Source organism: Denticeps clupeoides, chromosome 14 (assembly GCF_900700375.1).
Source record: "Denticeps clupeoides chromosome 14, fDenClu1.1, whole genome shotgun sequence".
Taxonomy (NCBI): domain Eukaryota; kingdom Metazoa; phylum Chordata; class Actinopteri; order Clupeiformes; family Denticipitidae; genus Denticeps; species Denticeps clupeoides.
The window spans coordinates 13522924-13544234 of NC_041720.1; the positions used below are offsets into that span (position 1 = coordinate 13522924).

General features: G+C 42.9%; 1 protein-coding gene across 5 annotated transcripts in view; it reads left to right on the top strand.

Moving 5' to 3' along the window:
* Positions 1-21311, top strand: part of pak5 (p21 protein (Cdc42/Rac)-activated kinase 5) — a 56067-nt gene that overhangs the window by 21340 nt on the left and 13416 nt on the right. For 2 of the 5 annotated variants that reach the window (XM_029002367.1, XM_029002366.1), the window contains exons 2-4: positions 6219-6442; positions 7884-7928; positions 19570-20412. In XM_029002367.1, coding sequence (XP_028858200.1) covers positions 6239-6442; positions 7884-7928; positions 19570-20412 — 1092 coding nt within the window. In that variant the 5' untranslated portion in view covers positions 6219-6238. Of the gene's footprint in view, positions 1-6218; positions 6443-7883; positions 7929-10453; positions 10681-14733; positions 14898-15338; positions 15418-19569; positions 20413-21311 lie in introns of those variants that run through there. The other 3 variants (XM_029002369.1, XM_029002368.1, XM_029002370.1) reach the window with 3 other exon arrangements.

Sequence of the window (21311 nt, forward strand, 5' to 3'; positions counted from 1 at the left end):
GTAGTAGTAGTATGAAATCATTAAATCATTAGGAATAATAACGTATGTGAAGCAGTGGAAAGTGGAAGATCAAGCCATGTTTCTATGTTAAATTATTTAAGGTATAAATGGGTTTTGAATTTTTTTGGAACACTCACTTTACATTAAAAATGTAATAGTTTATGTGTCTATCTTGTATTATGCCATAGAAAAGCACATGGCCTTAGGTTACTGCTATGCTTCCCGGTACCTGATCGGTGCCAGTTGCCTGATGGATGCATTAAAAATGTATTTTCATGTCAACATTTCCATTACTCAGGATTTTTTCCCCCATTTTTTTTACATTTTTTTTTATTTTTGTTGAATTCCTGGAATTTATTTTAAATTTAAATATCCTTCAAATGTGAAATTAAATACTCTATATGCAGTTTATTTTACTTTTTTCACTTTTTCACCACTGTCTAAAGGGCAACTGGCTAAAGGAGAAGGGCCATGGCTGGTTGGATGGTTGACTCCTTATCAGATATTCAGATAAAGGGATAGGAATAATTGTGGAATGTGTGCATTTGCTGTGGATATATTTGGCCATATATTTGTACATGAATGACACGTAAGTAATGTGTAAACATCTGTGCATGGGTGCAGGGCATCTCTGTTTCACATTCAGACACAGTCAGCTGGGTGCTTATCGGTGAAGTTTCTTGCTTTAAATATAGTCTACACTTGAGATATATTGTAGTGTGTCTTGCCATCCTCACAAACATACAAGAACATACAAGTAGCCATATCTTAGCTGTCATGTCTTCTTTCAGAGACATCTTAAAGAGGACTATGAATGCAATGTAAGACACTAATTCTGTTAGAGATGGAAAAACTACTGAAAAAATGTAATTAAGTAAAAGTGTCTTTATCTTAAATTCTACTCAAGTAAGAGAAAAAGTACTCATCAATTTTAGTTTGAGACAGAAATGTTACATAGTTACTTTCAATTACTCTAAAAAAGGACCAGTCATAAATCCAATACAGGACTAGTCTGTGAAGCTCTTGTTCAGTTTGAGTGATATAATGTATGGAAAACACAGGTAAAAAGTAGTGGTGGGCCATTATCGGCGTTAACGTGCTGCGTTAATCCCGCCTTAATGGTGGTTAAATCTCCTAAATCAAGTACAGTGATTCCCATGATGAGAATGGTAGTGACATGAATGAAAAGGAGTCCATTAATCATGCCTGTGAGTGTCCCCTTTTATCCCCCCCTGTCTGTTTCTATGTCGAAGTCATGCTCAGGTGTTCCTGCAACACAGGGGGCTCATTCACAGCCTCAGATCTTCCATTTCACTCAGTCAGTTTGTACGGTGCTTGTGACAATGGCAGCTGTTGGTGGCGAATAGGTCAGAGTGGCACAGACACCGGGGTCATGGTGTTGAGAGAAGGCCGCCATTGTTTTCAGATGGACAATGACTAGTGGGGAGGAGAGCTGTTCAGACAGATAGGTCCTTTCAGAGGCGGAGAAGAGCAGAGGTGTACCAGTGTGTGGGTTCCTCTATGTAATTTTTCTATTTCAAGCCACAGTGCTGGTGTCCAAAGCAATTTTTTTTTTATTGAATTTAAGAACTGTTTTAAAATACTTTTAAAATACTCAAAGTGTCTGGTATAATGATGATATGTCAATGACAAATTCACATATTCAGTAACTTTGACATAACATAATAAGAAAATGTGCACTACATCAAAGTTGACAATAAGACATCAGGAACAAAGACCTAGTTTACTGGTCTTTGGGCAAGGTTTTTAGGGCCTACTGGCCTGAGTTTGCTTTGGTCCATCCTTAAAGCCTGGTGTGCACCGGGGCTTCTTTATATTGGTTTCCTTAATAAATAAAGGCTTTAGATGTGTATCCTGTTTTATAAACTCTGGACACACACTCTTGCTGTGACCTTTCAGTGTTTACGTTACATAAATTATTTGTCCTTGTTTTCCATAATACTATGATCTGTAAAAATGGTGGATTTTAATTGATATGAATAATTATATGAATAATTGGAGCGTAATGATAATACAAATCCACATTCTTCAACCGTAGCTCCCGATGTGTTGTCTTAATGAAAGTGAAAGTGAAGTGAGGCAGTGGGCAGCCATGACAGGCACCCAGGGATTAGTGTGTGGGGACGGTGCTTTGCTCACTGTTACCTTGGCGGAACCAGCAACCTTCTGTTTATGGGGCTGCTTCCTTAACCGCTAGACCACCACTGCCCCACAGTAATTTTGTGGCAGTTCACAGCGTGTGGGCATAATGATGTGGCAGTTCCATGGCACATGAAGAATGGAGAGGTGTAGGCAGGTAGTGAGAGTTCAGCAAGAGTGCGGTCAATTATGTCCGAAGGGTGATCCAGGAAGCACGAGTCAGGTGCGCAAAGAGAGGTCTCATGGTTTTAGCAATTGAAGGAACAAGTAGCACTGTCGTGTGGCACAAACCGTGAACCGGCGGGTGCCACTGGGATGGCCGACATTTTTATGCTAGACCTCCTTGGTGATTGCATATTAACGATTGTGTGTCTGCCCACAAGGCACTTCTCAGTGTGGTGGCTGAAAGGGATCCGTGACAAGTACCTATCCTTTCCTTATGATTCGCTGCTTGTAAATTTGTTTCTGTGATTAGTTAAAGTGCATGCTGTATGTTTGATTTATTAAATGGTAGTTCTTTAATGAAATTATTTAATAAGCTGAACATTGCAAGAGGCTATATGGAAATGGAACAGTAAGAACACTGACTGTGTGATTGTCCTTTATTTAAATGCACCATACTGTCACCACACTGGTTTGACATGGCGAGGCAGATGATCTGGAATGATAGCTGGACATGACGATGAAGAAGGACGCGTATGCACGATGTCACGAAACAGGGGTTTAATACATGATGAACGGGACAGGGAAGACATCCAGTAACAATGACCCGACGGTGAACAGACACAAACAGGGCAGCTTTATGCAATCAGACACAGGTGAACATGATCAGGAAACATTACACAGGACGAAAATTAAACTCTGGTCTGGATCCTGAAGTAACCCCTTCTGGACAATCACAGTGTAACCGTCAGCTTGGATTAGGCTGAATTATGTCAGGCTCAGGCTGGGACAGGCCTAACTCTCCTGGCTTGTCTTAGACACATACAGGAGGCTTCAGGGAAAATAAGGTTGGGAACCACTGGCCTAGCAGCTAAGGAAGTGAACTTGTGAAAGGAAGGTTGCAGGCCTTAAGTCACCAATCGCCACCAACCCTTGACCAAGGTACCCTCCCAACATACTGCACTACCCACACCTTCTTCATGGGATGGTTAAAATGCAGAAAACACATTTCAATATGTGCACTGTGTGCTGTGTCACAAAGACAAATGAGTAATTTGGAACTGCAACAATGACTCTTTTAATGTATTGCACTGGCTTTCTGGGTTAAAACCAGTTTACCACGCTGCCAGTCAGCCACATACATTTTAAATCAGTTACCAATGACCTAATTACAGGAGGGACAAACTGAAAGAACGAAAGATGGCAGGAGACATAAAAAGGGTTCCAGACCCAAGGTCCTGGTGGCTGAAGCTGGCTTTTCAATCAGAGGTCATGCTATTGATTTGGCACATGCTGAATGCTTTTTACACCCATTTTGCACTAGGCTGTGGGTGTTACAGAAATGCTCGCCCCAAAAAACTGTCGAATAGAACTGTTCACTTCTGTATGATATCACAGTATATATAAGTTGGTACATTAAGCGTGGATGTTGTTAATTTTAGCTCTGACCTGTTCACACATCACTTGTAATGGCATTATGAAACAGCTAAATGTATGATGAAAACTTGCACCCTGCATATTGCTGCCCTCACAAATGCATAATGCATGCACAATTTGGGCATGTCATGATTAATTATACCCCCAAAGAGAGTGTGTGTAGATGTGTAATCATTTATTTTTGCATATTAGGCATGTTGCCTCTGAAGCTGTGGCATTCTGTTTTGTCCCAAAGTAGCTTAATTTTGCGACTAAACCATCAACCATCTTTCACTTTCACAAAAAAAAAAAAGGGGGCAGTGGTGGCCTAGCAGTTAAGGAAGCAGCCCAGTAATCAGAAGGTTGCCGGGTTTGAATTCCGGTCCACCGAGGTGCCACTGAGCAAAGCACCGTCCCCACACATTGCTGCCTGTGCTCCTGCCATGGTTGCCCACTGCTCACCAAGGGTGATGGTGTGCTGTGCTGCAGTGTTTCACAATGACAATCACTTCACTTTCACTTGACCCAAGACCTGAGCTCTTTGAGCTTGGGTACCTTCTCAGCCAAGCATTCCTGATTTCAGTTTATCCAGGTAATATTTTTATTACTGATGGTACTGTGGTCCCTGTAAATAATTGATGATAATTGCAGACAATCAATTGTTATGTTGGTGCATAAATAGATCAAAACAAAAAAAAATTGTTGAACTGAAGCGAAAGTGCAGAGACAATATTATGAGAGTAGAGAGAGAGTTAAATCTCCAGCCAGCCCACCAATTTAACAAAATCTACTTTGGCCCTTTGGTGTTGTAAGGACTTCAGCTGCACAGAAAATATCAAGTAAAGTCAAGTAGTTAAGCAACCTTTGGTAACTGTTAAACAATTAAAATAAAAACTAGCATTTGGGCTAGAACTTGGATGGATAGATAGAGGTATAATTTAACTTTTATCTAATTTGCTGACTAGCGATTCATTCCACCTCCTTCGTTAATTAGCTACCAAGTTACCTGTTGTCGACAATTAAGATCAGAGAATTCTGAAGCAAAAAAGCTTTTACTCTTTTGTTTCACTCTTTTTTACTTTTTGATGGGTATTCATATTAGCTGTGAAAATGGGTTGACACAGGGCAGCGAACCTACTTTAGCTTTCATATGAGCTGTGGAACAGGCTGCTGCATTTTCATGTTAATTTATATTGTGTAGTTACCATCGCACTTTGTAAATAAGTTAATGACATTTTGAAGATATGTAACCTTGGTTCTCAAACTAGTGGTACTTTAGCTCTCTCTAGTGGTACTCTTAATATTCAGAACTGCTGTGTGTTTTAATCCAGTTTAGTGCATATTCTTAATATACTTGATGTAGTACAGTTAATAATTCTTACTTACTGTTCCTTTGACTGCAGTATTGGCAGTGGATCACACTGTTAGGGATACAATTACCAGCTGAAAACAGCGCACTGCATAGTGTACAGGTGCCAGTCATAACGGTGGTGCTTGGAGTGCCAAATATTTTTGTGACTGTGCACTCAACTTAAAATTTTTCCAACATGCTTTCATAAAAGTAGACAAAAGTGCTGATGTCATTCTGCATACAAAATACAAAGGTAAATTAGCTAATGTTAGCATATGTTTCAGTACTGGCTTAATGACGTAACTATATTTTGATAGAACAACTCTCCTTCTTGACTCACATCAGCAATCTTTCCCGCTCATGTAGATCCCTTCTCTACAATATCAGACGAATCCGCCCTTATCTGTCAACACAAGCCACCCAGATACTGGTTCAGTCCTTAGTAATCTCACGACTGGATTACTGCAACTCCCTTCTAGCTGGTCTACCACTATGTACCATCCGACCTCTACAACTCATACAAAATGCAGCAGCACGACTGATCTTCAACCTTCCCAAATTTTCCCACACCGCCCCTCTGCTACATTCCCAGTAGCTGCACGCATCAGGATCAAAATACTGATGCTGGCCTACAAAGTCAAACATGGAGTAGCACCATCCTACCTCACAGCCCTTATTACACCTCGCACTGCACCTCGTATACTCCGAGCCTCCAGTACTGCTCGCCTGGTCCCTCCATCTCTGAAGGTAAAAGGAAGACACTCATCTAGACTCTTCTCTGTCTTGGCCCCTCGGTGGTGGAATGAATTCCCCTCGAGGTCAGAACAGCTCAGTCACTGAGTATTTTCAAGACCTTCCTCTTTAGAGAATATTTAGATGAACTTGTAAACTTCTTATTGTCGAACTTGTGTACAGAATCTACAATAAGAGTGAATAAAAAGATTGTATTCATAGTTGGGGGTCCTAATGAACCAGAACTGATCACTTCATTGATGGTAACTTGAAAGCACGTTGTAAGTCGCTCTGGATAAGGGCGTCTTCCAAATGCCACAAATATAAATGTAAACATATCAAGAATTTGGTTAATTCATCAGGCTAATAACACTGTCGGTCGTGCTTCCTGTTCCAGGTTTGTCCGGGTTTTCCAACATGTTTGGAAAAAAGAAGAAGAGGCTGGAGATATCGGCCCCCTCCAACTTCGAGCATCGCGTGCACACGGGCTTCGACCCGCGCGAGCAGAAGTTCACCGGACTGCCTCAGCAATGGCAGAGCCTGCTGGCCGACACAGCCAACCGGCCGAAGCCCATGGTGGACCCATCTTACATCACTCCAATTCAGCTGGCCCCCATGAAGGTGAATTGGATGCTTTTATTTCCCCAGTCTTCACCTTCGAGCCCCTATGTTCCAGAATGTTCCTTTTCCTGTCACCCTTTAAATGCAATCTCCTACACTGGCCAGGTGCACAGGTCCACTTTCTCTTTCATTCGCCCCTGAGTGTGCTGACTCTTTTGTCTTTCTGACGCTGTCTGTTTCCTTCGGGGACATGTACCCTTTGTACCCTGTCAGCATTCTCATTTCATCGTACCTCAGTGACTCAGGGGATTTTGACTATCTGTCTAGATACACAGATAGATAAATATCAAGGGAAAAGTGATCACCGTGCAATAGCAAAAAGCACTAAATTCTCTAGGTATCATGAAATGCTAATATGAGGAAAAACAAAAATATAAATTTTTATGTATTCATGTAAATGCATCAATATCAGTTTTAAGAGACAGGACCAGTTTGAGGTGGCTGGGCTGGGACTGGCATGCCCAATCTTTCCTCTAGTTGCAATGACGGTTAACTAGCTCCCAGATTTAAAGGTGCACTGAGACCCCTGCTGGTGTACCATCCTGTGCGCACGGTGCCCCGCTACTGTTCACCTGGCCAGTGTACTGAATAGTGACTTCACTGAGATTAATTAGAACATTTAAGATTAATGAGTCTGTGGTGGTGCTAATGATGATCACTGATAAAATTCTGTTTAATTCCAATACATGCTATATGAATGGAGAGGAATGGTAAAGTCTGCATAACCTAATCTAGCTTGTGTTTTATGCTTTGTGATCTGGAATTATTGTAATTTAGCTCGGGATGCCAAAGTCTTATCAAAAGTAGAATTGATTAGTGGCCATGTCAGTATTCTGACTGCACTGCTTAGGTACAAGGGCTACGTTGCAGAGGACCGCAAATTGTGTTCCAATTGCGTTCAGGGGCAATCAGTGACAAGTGGTTCACCTCCTCCTTTGATTTAATGCAGACTATAATACATGGAGTTCAGCTCCTGTTGAGGTCCTTTTGTTGGCATGGAAACAGTCCTGCTGTCATTTTGAGTCACATTGAAATTACAAGTGCTGCCAAATCGCCGAATCACGGCACCCAAACACGTACACTTAACCTTGAATTATGAAAATGTTAATTGATGTCCTGATGTAACTGTACTGTAGTTAAAATGATTTGTAACCCATGTTTATTATCAATTCATTACAGGAGATATTTTAAACACATTCATGCCTGCCAATGGTGTATATGTATGTGATATATTTAGAACTGTGCACCCTATGAACAGTCTGTGCGGTACAGCTGGCAAATGTAGAAGCCACCAGAGGGTCTGATGGCGGCTACACTATGGTTGGTATTGGAGGTGTCAATGTTTGTATTAGACTGGTAGACCCTAATGCAGCACTGTGCAGTATAGGAGATATCTTTGAAGAGGGGAAACAAGAAATTAATTTTCTTGCTCTCTTCACAGATATGTCCCAAGAAAGCCCCGTCGTCCGAATCGCCGTTGCGAAAAGTATGCCTTTTTTTTCCTACCATACACTGACCTCTCTGATTTTCCTCTCTGACTACACACTGTCACAAAACAGCTTTATTCTGAGTAGTTCTTTTCTTTCCCCACTGCTTGGCCACGTATATATGTGTCATGGGGGATAACTGTGTTAGATCTAAATTCATAAACATTACAATTAAGATCGAAGAGCATGGTAGGAGCTGGTTTGATGAATATGCCTTTACAGAATGTTTTGAATGTGGGCTGCATGCATGCTTCTGATTGTTATTACATCTTGTGCATGCCAACAGAAAAAAAGGATAGAAATTTGCATGTCACCCTATGCCCAAGTATCACAAAAGAATTCAGATTTTGGGTTGCATTATAATGATGTTAAGACTGGCGCAGAGACTGCATGGGGCATGTTCGCCAACATCTCGGCAGTCAGTAATATCAGTAGATCTCCTGCATCACAAAGTGCTTCTACAAGAAAGTGCTGGGTACATACCTCCAGCTAGCAAGCTAGGGCTTACTAGAACCTGAAGAGATGTTAGCAAACATGCTTTATTTGCGTCATTCTTAGGACTGTTAAAATTCAGCCCTTGGGGTGGACGATACGGGCAAATAATGAATCACTGTAATTTCTTAGATTATTGCAAATAACCTGTACACTATGGAAATTGTGTTTTTAAATGAATTTGTTTATGCAGACATTGTTCCTGAATGAGCAAAAAAAAAACGAAGGTCTACTGTCATTCTGCCAATCGTATATTTGTATTTGTATGTAATACTTGTTACAACATCTTGATCATACTATACTGGCTTCTAAAAACACATAAATATGAATTAAATTGACTTTATTTAGCTCTTTTACAGGAGACATCTGACCTAAAAGTGTTGCCTTTCCAACATCAACCAAAATCATAATCAACCATGTAAAGTTCAGCAGAAGTGGCACTACTGGGCTGATGGTTGTACTTATTATGGGCATGGTGTGAGTCACTGGGCCTTTCGCAGGGTCTATTTTTAGCAACACTTGGCCGGCCTTAGTGTCCTTCCCCCTGTCGCAGCAGTGACAGATGACTGGCGTTTGCTTTCCTCTGGTTGACTGACGGTCTGTGCGCCATTCCCGAGGTAACGGACGAGGACAGAGGAAAGAGGACGACAGTTCACCGGCTGGAATGAGTGCCGCTAAACATTTGCCTTTCTTTTTTTTTTTGACCACCACTCGCCTAGATGCGGTCTACGTGTCTAGACTCAACCTACATAAACTGGTCTTGTGCTTGCTGTTTTATTGTGGGAACCTTGCACCACCAGCATCTCAATGTTCTGAGCTTCAAGCTCTAACGTGACCGCCTTGGCCGCTGAGTTTACATGCGAGGTCACGGGGGTCAGTGTTTAATGCAAGTTTTGTATAGGGCGTTGTCCTCATACCGAGGTGATTGAGGGAACGGGATGAAGGGCATTCAAGCAACTTTGCCACTTTCTCTCGTTTTCTCAATCTCCATGTCTCCACAGTCACCGACCTGCTTAATTCAGATTTATGCTCAAATCCAATTTTTTGGTTTGAACCAAAGACATTATTTGTTCAAATGTGACTAAAATCAGATTAAAGTGTGAACTGGTCAGCATTATGAAGTGACCCATGTGCACCAAAGGGCAACAAACACGTCACATGCATATCCATATACACATGCGTACGAATATATGCATAACATGTGCAACGTTGCAGTCAGCAACAAGCTTACTGTGAAACACATCCAAATATTGCTACTTGTGTGAAATTAGTACAGTCATTAACATTTCTTATGGACACAATAATTATTAGAGTCATTAGAGTCAAGTTTGAGTGTAGCTCTCCTACAGCATGAGTAGACCCAGAATTGTGGTGACAGACCTTCTGAAAACATTGACACTATTATTTTTATGTATTTTTGATTAAAAATATCCTGAAACTAGGGTTGCAACATGAAGGAATTTAGCAGACAAATAATTGGTATGCAATTAACAATTGCCTTTTTTGTTGGTTCATTTTATTATTGTTGCCGAGGAAGCCTAATTTCACTGGCACTTTATGAAAAAGACCCATATATTAGAACAGATTAATAAAAATCTAAAAAAAAAAAAAAAACACACACACACACACACACACACACACACACACACACACACACACATACACACACACACACATATATATATATATATATATATATCAAGCCAAACAAGAAATAAATAATATATATATTGACAGGGAACTGAATATATGGAATGAAAGTCTGAATATATCGAACAATACAGGGATCCATAAGTCCAGAATCAGGCTGAGGGATATATTAGATATATTGATAACGGAGTACTTGCACTCGGTACAGTGAATGGGCCTTGACCCACTGTGTTCCAGGGCCTTCCTCCTGGCTGGAGACCAAGGAGACCGGGAGTAGGTCAGTACTGGCCTGTTACTGGGCCACCCCGGCGGTAGCATGCGATGCTGAGGAAACCTGATCGCTGGGCACAGTCGCCGGCCCTGTGCGGTGGGCAGCTGCAGCGGGTGAATTATGGTGACACACTCACACACGGTAGCTTAGACGAGGGACAACGGCACACACAGAGCAAGTGAGGGAGACGACGGCAAGTGCAGAGAGACCGGGCGCTCCCATCGGCGCCGCTGGAACGTAGGTCGGAGCGGTCTGTGAGGCGAACGGGACACGTAAACGGAGCAGCTCTGCACTCCACCCAGCCAGATGGGCGAGCCATGAAACTCTTATCCAACAAGGTGCTGTATTCTACCGGCAGTGCAGAACAGGCACGCATTACATTCCGAGCTGGTCTGCGAACTGTCCTAACCTCACACTCCAAGGAGTAATGAACGTAACTATGAACTGCTTGCAGCATTGGGGCATGTTACGTGTATAGATTTATGTTTCTGAATCATGAGCCGCTGTTGCCTGAGTTGTCGGGGGGGTATTTTTGTACCAAGTGTTCATTTACCAAGTAGAGGAAAATAGTTTCCGTTTTACGACTCCGCTTTCACCGTAGGCTCATTTGATATGGACGAGTGTCATTACACAATGTCATCCTATAAATGCTTTGCTGTGGCCATGTACAGCAATACTTAGTTCCTGCTGTCTTGTCCCTTGGCCATAGACAAGAAATAAGTTACTCTTAGCTCTAACTAATTAGCTCTTGTGTATTAGACTGTAGTGACACATTTTCAATCAACATTTTATATTTCTAATAACTGCTGACCTGCATACATGGTCGACCCGGATGTGTCGGTGAACTGGCTGCTGTTATACTATTGAAATTGAGGTGATTGTCATTGTGAAACACTGCAATGTGCCTTCTGCTTTTAACCCATCACCCTTGGTGAGCAGTGGGCAGCCATGACAGGCGCCCGGGGAGCAGTGTGTGGGGACGGTGCTTTTGCTCAGTGGCACCTCAGTAGCACCTTGGCGGATTGGGAATCGAACTGGCAACCTTCTGATTACAGGGCCGCTTCCTAAACCACTAGGCCATCAGTGCGTATTGATGTACAGTACAGGCCAAAAGTTTGGACACACCTTCTCATTCAATGTGTTTTCTTACATTTTCATTTACATTGGTAGATTCTCACTAAAGGCATCAAAACTATGAATGAACACATGTGGAGTTATGTACTTAACAAAAAGTGGAGACCTGACCTCCACAGTCACCTGACCTGAACCCAATCGAGATGGTTTGGGGTGAGCTGGACCGCAGAGTGAAGGCAAAGGGGCCAACAAGTGCTAAACACCTCTGGGAACTCCTTCAAGACTGTTGGAGAACCATTTCAGGTGACAACCTCTTGAAGCTCATTGAGAGAATGCCAAGAGTGTGCAAAACAGTAATCAGAGCAAAAGGTGGCTATTTTGAAGAAACTAGAATATAAAACATGTTTTCAGTTATTTCACTTTTTTTTTGTTAAGTACATAACTCCACATGTGTTCATTCATAGTTTTGATGACTTCAGTGAGAATCTACCAATGTAAATGGTCACGAAAATAAAGAAAACACATTGAATGAGAAGGTGTGTCCAAACGTTTGGCCTGTACTGTATATATCCAGTTGTTCTTTTTGGTGCACTGGCTTTTTGGTTTGTTCGTGTGGGTATGACTCAGCATGGAGTGCCGATTCATCAGCTCAGGCCACACTAAAGGCCTTTATGTGTGAGGTAGTCAGGGGTGGGGGTCAGGCATGCAGCCACTCTTTACAACTCAACCATTCTATTATCATAGATATAATAGTAGGCAGAGTTGGAATGAAGCAAATGACAAAATAAAGGTTCCACAATTTTTGCATTTTTTAACACCACTTGTTTGGTCATAATCTCTTTTTTAAACCAGTGCACCTCTCCTGCCGCATGCAGCATTGATACTCTTTCAATTTGTTCATCCTGACTAATGCACCATTGCCTGGTCCTAATTTAGCAAGGGTTAGAATTAAACCATGCTGATGGGAGAGGATCTGTATGGGGACAGCTCTTGTGTATTAGACTGTAGTGACACCTAGTGACTTTACAGAGAACTGTAGCGTGGAGCCCTTCCAAAATTACCATGTTGGCCTGAATAATTACACATTACAATCCAGAAGACAAAGAACATGCTAAATTAATGTGTTAATATTGAACAGATTTCTTATTTCTTATTAAGATAACGTAATGTCACCAGACAACTAATTGCTGATTGCTCCAATAGTCTCATTACTTTTCACTGGTACAGTGCATGTGCGTGAAATTCTTCTGTGCAAAGGCCCACGTGGCATCAGAAGCATAACAAAAGTCACATGAAGCATAACAAATACCATACCATAATTTATATGCATATATTACAAGCCACATAAACCCTTATTGGATTGAAGCATTTCAAGAGATGAGTATTTGTGTAATGAGGGAGGGTGTGGCCTAAAGAGATCAACATCCAATACCAGGGGTCGGCAAACTAACACCCAAAGAACCGGTTTGAACCTGGTTTCCACAAAAGAGAAAGCACCGGGAGCCGCAAATTACTTTTGACATGTAAAATGAAGACAACACTGCATCTATTATTTTTACCAAATATGAATGTGGGAGCTGTATGAGCCACAGTGTAAGGATGAAAGAGCCGCAGGTTGCCGACCCCTGACCTATATCAAGGTGTGCACAACTATTACGTCTTTTAGAGGGATGCAGCGCTCTTGAAATTACTAAGATATTGGAATGTGATTCTAGAACAATCAAACATTTTGTTGCAAACAGTGGTGGTAGTGGCCTAGAGGGTAACATACTGACCGTGTGAACCAGAAGACCCAGGTCCAAATCCCACTTTCCCTGAGAAAGACACTTAACCCTGAGCGTCTTCATGGGGACTGTCCCTGTAACTACTGATTTTAAATCGCTCTGGATAAGGATTTCTAATAAATGCAAAATGTAAATTGTCAACAGAGATTAGATAAAAAAGAATTGAGGAGAATCAAGCGTGAAGTTACCAGGAGCCCATTATCCTCCGGTTATCCACCATATTCCAGAACTGATACCTACTTGTAGTGACCAGAAATACAAATTCAGCTCTCAGAAACATGGTCAAGGTGAGGAAGGCTGAAACACGACCCCCACCGAACAAGACGCATGAGCTTAAATGGCCAATTGCATCTCAAGACAGATTTTTCAAAGGTTTTATGGACTGATGAGATGCATGTGACCAGATGTACGGGCCCGAGGCTGGAAGGGCACAGAGCTCCACCTCAAATCAGATAGCAACAATGTGGAGGTGAGGTGCTGATCATTGATCAGCTAGCTGGATGGGCTCAAAATCAACTTGAAAACCTTCGTGCAGTTTTTAGAAGACACTTTCTTCAAGCAGACCATGATTTCAATGCAGGACAATGCAACCATCAGATGCATTAAAGTACTCCACTGCACGGCTGGCCAGTAAAGGTCTTGAAGATGGAAGTCAAAGTCAAAGTAGAGTTTATTGTCATCTTAGCTAGAAATACAGCAGGACGATACAACGAGGCTCCAGTTACAGTGAGACGAGAACAAATAGGACACAGAGTTGGCAGATTTACATGGAGTAGGCATAAATAAAAAGCATTAATAACTATGTACTTAAAGCTAGAAGTGTAATAATGATATGTAAACTTTTAAGTTTGACATGGACAAGATTCCTGAGAATGGGTTTGTGGTCCATAAAGCTGCATGTGTCACCACGAGACAGTGACGGGTGTTTGTGTGCGGTGAGGGGATTGGGGGGGCAGGGAGTGGGTTCGGCAGTGTGGTGGCCCCGATGCAACGATTGCATCTGCCAAATGGGAGGAGTGAGAAGAGTCCGTGTGACTGGTGGGAAGGGTCAGGCACGATGCAGAAGGCCCTCCTGGAGCAGCGCTTGTTGAAGATCTGCTGTAGTGGAGGGCGAGATGCTCCAGTGATCCTGCCAGCCTCTGTTTTAGCTGGTTTACGTCAATAACTTGGCAGTTGCCAAACCACAGAGATGCAGCTGGTCAGGATGGTGTCCCTGTAAAAGACGGTGAGGATGGGTGGGGGAAGATTGGCCCACTTCAGGAAGTGGAGATGCTGCACAGCTTTTGGAGGTGGTGCTGGTGGTCCAGGTGAGGTCGTCCGAGATGTGAACTCCCTGGAATTTGGTTTACAGTCTCTACCGTGGAGCTGTGGATGGTGTGTGGGTGGGGCAAGATTTCCTGAAATAAACTATCATCTCCTTGGTTTTCTCCTCGTTCAGTAACAGGTTGTTCTCGCTGCACCACTACGCCTGCTTCTGAGCCTCATCACTGATGAGCGCCACCACAGTCGTGTCAGAGACGTTGATGATGTGGTTAGAGCTGTGCAGGGCAGTGCATGAGAGTGAACAGCAGTGGGCTGAGAACACTGATGGTGCTGGAGATGTTGTTGGAAGTCCAGTATCCAGTTACAGACAAAGGTTCTCAAACAGTTTTAGGGGAAGATGGTGCTGAACTGAAGTCTATGGACAGAATTCTAACGTAAGTGGAAAGGGGGAGCTGGACTGCAGTGGAAATGTCTTCTTCGGTCAGACTGAAGCAGGTCCGATGAGTGGGGGTTAAAATTTTTAAAGTGAAGTGATTGTCACATGTGATACACAGCAGCACAGCACACGGTGCACACAGTGAAATTTGTCCTCTGCATTTAACCCATTACCCTGAGTGAGCAGTGGGCAGCCATGACAGGCGCCTGGGAGCAGTGTGTTGGGACGGTGCTTTGCTCAGTGGCACCTCAGTGGCACCTTGGTGGATCGGGATTCGAACCGGCAATCTTCTTATTATGGGGCCGCTTCCTTAACCGCTAGGCCACCACTGCCCCGTGTAACATGGCGCTAAGACAATCATCTGGAAGAATAATGACTTGTTTCCCTTTCCTCCTTTGTCCGAAACCCTTTGGAGAACTTGCGGGTATCTGGGCTCTAGTTTCTGCAGCACAAAACGTGGATCTTCAGCTGATGAAGAAACTGACAGATTCCATGAATGGCAGGATTATCACTGTTACGTGAGTTGTTTGGTAATTGCTCTCACTTTAACAAAAGTGAAATCATGAAAGAGAATGTTCACACTCACATTTCCTTTGCAAAAAAAAATCATGTTTCAGGTTTTGGATTGACCGTTAGAATGAATTTGTTCATTATAACAATTAATCCTCAAAATTCTCATTTGCCTAATAATTATGCACACAGTGTAGATGCAAGAACACCACCGTCCACTCACTCACACCTACAGACACTTCAGAATCACCAATTTACTAGCATGCATGGCTTTGGATGGAGGGAGGAAACAGGAGAACCCGGGGAATACCAACAGCAACGTAGGGAGAGCACACAAACTCTACACACAGGGTTTGAACCTGGATTTGAACTCACAACCTCGGAGATGTGAGGCCACGACGCTAATCGCTCCACCACTTTGGTATCTTACTGGACTGAGAATTTATTACACAGCGCCCTCTAGTGTGCAAACGCATTTATATGCACAGGACACAGGCTTGTTTGGATCTCATCAAGTGAAATCGAATGGCATATTTTGAAGTTTGTGAATCTGTGCAAACATATTTTTTATGTTTATTGCTGCTTTGCTGACCGGTCTTGTATGTTTGGTTGGGATCAAAAAGGTCAGAATGAAAAAAAAAAGTTGTTTTTGTCATTGTGCTACACAGCAAGCACAGCACATCATGCACACAGCTAAATCTGTGTTCGTGGGCATGGTACCTTGCTCAAGGGGACCTCTGTGGCACCTTGGCGGATCAGGATTTGAACCCGCAACCCTTCAGTTACGAGTCTACTTCTTTAGTCACTAGCCGCCACTTCCACATTTGTAAGTATGCCAAGTGCCGTAAAAGTAAATGAATTTGCTACACGCATATTTTATGTTCACAGGCCCGGATGGAATACTATTTGTGCACTTTTAATTACTCTTCAACAAAAAATTTACAACTCACTATAAATTTAGTCTTCACGGTCAGTAGGAAATGAATTCCTAGTGTTCCTGCGGTCCAGCTTGAATTGTACATACAATGTACAGTAGAGGGAGCCAGAGTTCTACAGTCACTCAGAGACTGTTCAGCATTGTGAGTGTACATTACTTTGCCAGGGCAGATAGCAGAGTCGAAATTAAAAAGCATGCAATAAATGGCAATGGACAAAATGCTCATGTTAATCAAAATTATCATCACGCTTCCTAAAATGAAGAAACATTTATCATTTTCTTTTTTTTGTGTGTTTTGAGAAAAAGGGTACAATATTGAGTTCTTTACATTTTATGTCTTTACATCCAGGTTTTAAAAAGCGTGCCCTGATTTAAGTGATTAAAGGCGTTCCAGTAGTAATGGTACTTGTGAATGTAGTGTTGGAGCCTGTAATGGCTGTTTCAGCAGGAGGAATCGTGACTGTGTGGCTCCACACATTTTTGTAGCGCTCACAGCACATCTTCTGCAAAAGTGTAATAGCATTACCAGAATATCTGAATAAAAGTGATTAAACAGTGCAATCTGAATAACAACAACTCTTGCATGAGTGAAATTCTAGACGTTTTCAGTGTTTTTGTGATTTTTTTTAGGCGAGTAGAAAAAGGTCATCAGCTTACTGTAGCTTAGTGTACACCAACACTGCTGCCACAACTATATAAATATATGCCTATATATCCTTATACAGTACACTTTAAAATGAATACTAATTCTAACACTATTACTTGCATTAAATACATTTGTTTGTGTATTAATCTTATCTTAATCTTATCTTAAACTTAATCTTATTTACTTTTAATTCAGTGAAATTTAACGCATGAAAAATTGCCACATTTTGAAATAGATTCTGTCCAAAATGTCAGACATGTGTGATGAGTTGAATTGGACTTGAGGTTGTTGAGGTCTTAGGGTCGTCCCAGTGGCAGACAACCCCACCCCCAGTGAAAAGCACAGGCTCAAAGCGAGAAACAATGGGGTACGGTAACACCAAGGGCAACACCGTTAATTACCCAGCACCCCCTCCCTTTTTGACCAAGGTTAACCCTCGCTTATCTTCCGGAGAGTGATTTTTCATCCACGCCCCTCTCCTGCTCAGCTCCTTTGGCCCCTCACCTTGCTTACCTTGAAATGAACGACAGCGAGGAGGCGGATCTATTACAGCTTATCACCGCGGGACAGGCCGGAGACGCCGCTCCGGTGAAATATGGCTGCTGTCACGGCGCGGCCGGCAGCAACACTGGGGAAGATGAACACAAAGCAACGAGGGCGATGAGTGAGAGAGGGAAATAGGGAGAGAGGTTTTGTGAGAGACATGAAGAAAGGGAAAAAAATTGGTAAATTGAATTAGACAGAGAGAGAAAGAGAGAGAGGGAGAATTATATACTCACTTTCCAAAGTATCAAGTCCTGATTTAAATTAATCTTCCCTCCCAACTTTGATTTGTACGCTTGACAGTGATGTGGCACGTAATTAACCTTGCCCCCACATCACCATCACTCTTGCCACCTCTCGCTGCTCACCGTCGAGGCGGCTCGAAGTCCATCGATTTGTGCTCAGAACTTTCTCCCCCGACCCCTCCCCCCAGTAACAAACTACACTAAAACTGGGCGAGAGTGCTCGTACAGGACACTAAAGCTACCCACAGCTGACTAATGAAAATACATCACGCACTGGAGTGGTCCGGCTTAACTCTTATTACATTTAAATTTACATGTACAGCACTTATCAGATGCAATTGTCCAGAGTTACAGGGACTCGGGGTTAAGTGTCTTGCTCAGGGACACAATGGTAGTAAGTGGGGTTGAACCTGGGTCTTCTGATTCAAGGGCAGACACGTTACCCACTAGGCTACTACCACCCTGTCACAAACCTTTGATGGCATAAGTCAAATTCAAGTTTTGTAAAAAACTATTATTAGATAGATATTAGAGATTTCATTTTGTAGAAAATGGCCACCACATGTCCTCGACTCTTGTATATTTATAGACCAGACACCTTAAAATGCTATATGGGGCAAATTCATGAGTCAGTGTATTTCATTGTATTTCTTTCAAGCAAATTAAACTGGTTCTATATTGGAGACATATTTCAAACATTTTTAGGAAAGACTTTTAAAGAAGCACTTTTTTTGCTGAGGCAAATTATTTCCATTCATTGGCTTGTTCTAGTTAATTATATGAAATGTTGAGCTCCTTGTTGCGGTGGTGGTGAGACCCTGGGTTGAGACCGATTATGGCATCGCGTTACACTGTGTCATGTGATTGCACCCTTGCATCCAAATTGTTAGCTACTAATGGAAAAGACCTTGCACGATGATATTGATGTGACAAACTCAATATCCTGTGGTTGGGGATATCAAGCCTCAGCGGATGTACCAGGTAGATGTCAACCGGGTCTGGAGGTTGAATTTCAAATTCACATTCCTGGAAGGAAAAAATGTTTCTTAAATGTGTGACTGTGGTTTCAAAAATTCGAAAAAATGAATCTTACCTAATTAGCGTGAGAAGTCAATAGAAAAACCACTGGGTGCAACTGTATTGATTGGCCATTCGTGTTGTTAATATGACAGCACCACACGCTATGATGGGACCTCTCGGAACACATAGCAACGAGGCTCGTCACTATCACTTCTTTTCTATGTTGACCTTGTACAGATGTTGTGTCATTGAGTCTCTGCTCACTACTTGTACTGCACAATGCTCTTCAAGGCATTTTGGGATTAAAAATATGTTTTGTTTTTTTTTTGGTGTTAAAATGCTTTTCATTGAGTCATGTTGCTGATGGGAAATGCTCTTAAAGTGTAGGATGGGCTGAGCAGTGCCCTCGTTTGTTTTTGGCTGCATTAAATGCACTGCTAATACTCCCAAATGACGAGATTAATAGTGTGGGTCTTAACTACTTTATGTTAATCTGTTTACGGAAATCTGTGCGGCACTTTGTTTAGAAATGTAATGTTTGAATTTCCAACAATCCCCTGCATTACATGATGCTGCTAAACATCTAGCATGCACATAACCAAGAGCGACAACAGAGCTGAGTTCAGCTTGTTGTGGTGGAGACCATCATTGCTTGTTGAGATGCCAACATTGCCCTGCTGTTAGAACTTACCCTCCCATCCCCTCATCAGCTCCAGGCAAGAGCCAGATGTGGTGGGATCACTTACTGTTCGCTCTCTCCTTTTTGCAGACTATCGTTCGAGGGAGCCGCCCGCCCAAGGATGCATCGATCAACGGTTTGCTGGAGGAGTTTGACAACATCTCTGTGACCCGGTCCAACTCGCTCCGGAAGGAGAGTCCACCGGGAGCCCACCATGCCAGCGGCGGTAAGCAGCAATCGGCTTCTGTGGCTAAAGCCAATGCCGCCACACCAGAGGAGAATGGTTTCAGCCACTACTACGCCCGGTACTCCTGTGACCTGGACAGTTCCAAAGACTTCTCCTTGGAGCCATACCGGGAGAAAGGTGGCTATGATGGTGAGTGGGCTGTGGGGCGGCACTACCGCTTCTCAGTCAAGCAAAATGGCCACGCCATCCGGAGTCCCTTCTACCCAGATGCCATGCCCCAGAAGTCATCTGACTATGCCAAGATGCCTCCGGACTATCATACCTACCTGGAGTCCAAGGTCCGCTTGTCAACGGATGAGGCCGTGATGGGGGCCAGTAGGGGCTACTACCGAGCATCTCTGGGGGGCTCCTCCAGCCAGGACTACCGGGAACAGCCTCTGGGAACGCCCTCACGGGTTTCTCTCCACAGCGAGCAGACCAGCTACCCAGATGGAGACTGGCCAGGCGGAGCCTATGGTGCCGGACTGAGGGACGACTACGACAAGCGGCCAAAGTCATCATACATAACACAGACGAGTCCGCAGCCTGCCATTCGACAGCGGTCGCGCTCCGGCTCGGGTCTGCAGGAGCCCAACTTGCCCTATGGCATCGGTGCTTTCAAGACCACGCCGCAGGGACACCCCTACAGCTCGTACACATATCCACGCCTCTCGGAGACTATCATTGCAACACAAGTCATTGGGAAGGTAATGTTTTCTCCCTTCCCCTCGATAGCTTTCCTAAAATATGTCCCACAGAAAAGGGGTATATCTTTAAGGCACTATACAAGACAGTGCACGGGGAGTGTTTACGAATGTCAGATTGATTTATAATCCATCTCCATGTGTGGTTTGCTTGCAGATATGATCCAGAGAAAACTATAACAAAGATCACATTTCATCCCTGCTGATATTTGCTGACAGCCTGTCAGCAAGCTTACAATTACATTTACAGCACTTACAGCAGGCGTCCTTACAATCAGTAGATACAGGGACAGTCCCCCTGGAGATACTCAGGGTTAAGTATCTTGCTCAGGTACACAATGGTAGTAAGTGGTGTTTAAACCCTTGACTTTGTGGTCTTCTGGTTCATAGGCGGGTGTCTCACCCACCAGGCTACAACCAGCCTACTAGCTATATTGCTACTAAACTACTATACACATGTGAAGTATTGACAGGAGGTGTTTTTAATAATCCATGATGAAGACGTAGGGTGTGTTAGAGTTGTCTGTCTTTACTTTGGGCTCCTTCCATTTTAAACTTCATTCATAAATTCATTATTAGTCCTTGTTTTATGGATTTCTTCTGTTTATTTTGGTCAATCCTGAAGGTATTCTTGATGTCGCATTAGAAAACACTCCCAATGTGCCACGCCTGGTGCTGTGTTCTGATAAATATATGCTGATTATAACTACCCTTGTATGAGCCATTAATGACTGGGTGTTCCTCATTCCCAAACATGATGAAGGCCACGCATTTTCATCGCTGATTTGGTATTTTGTATGAATGGGTGCAACAATGCCAAGTCTCTCTGCTGCCAACCTAGTGTAATTATGGCAACATCCCCATTGAGTACTGAAGCTATTGATTTGCCATCAGAAGAGATG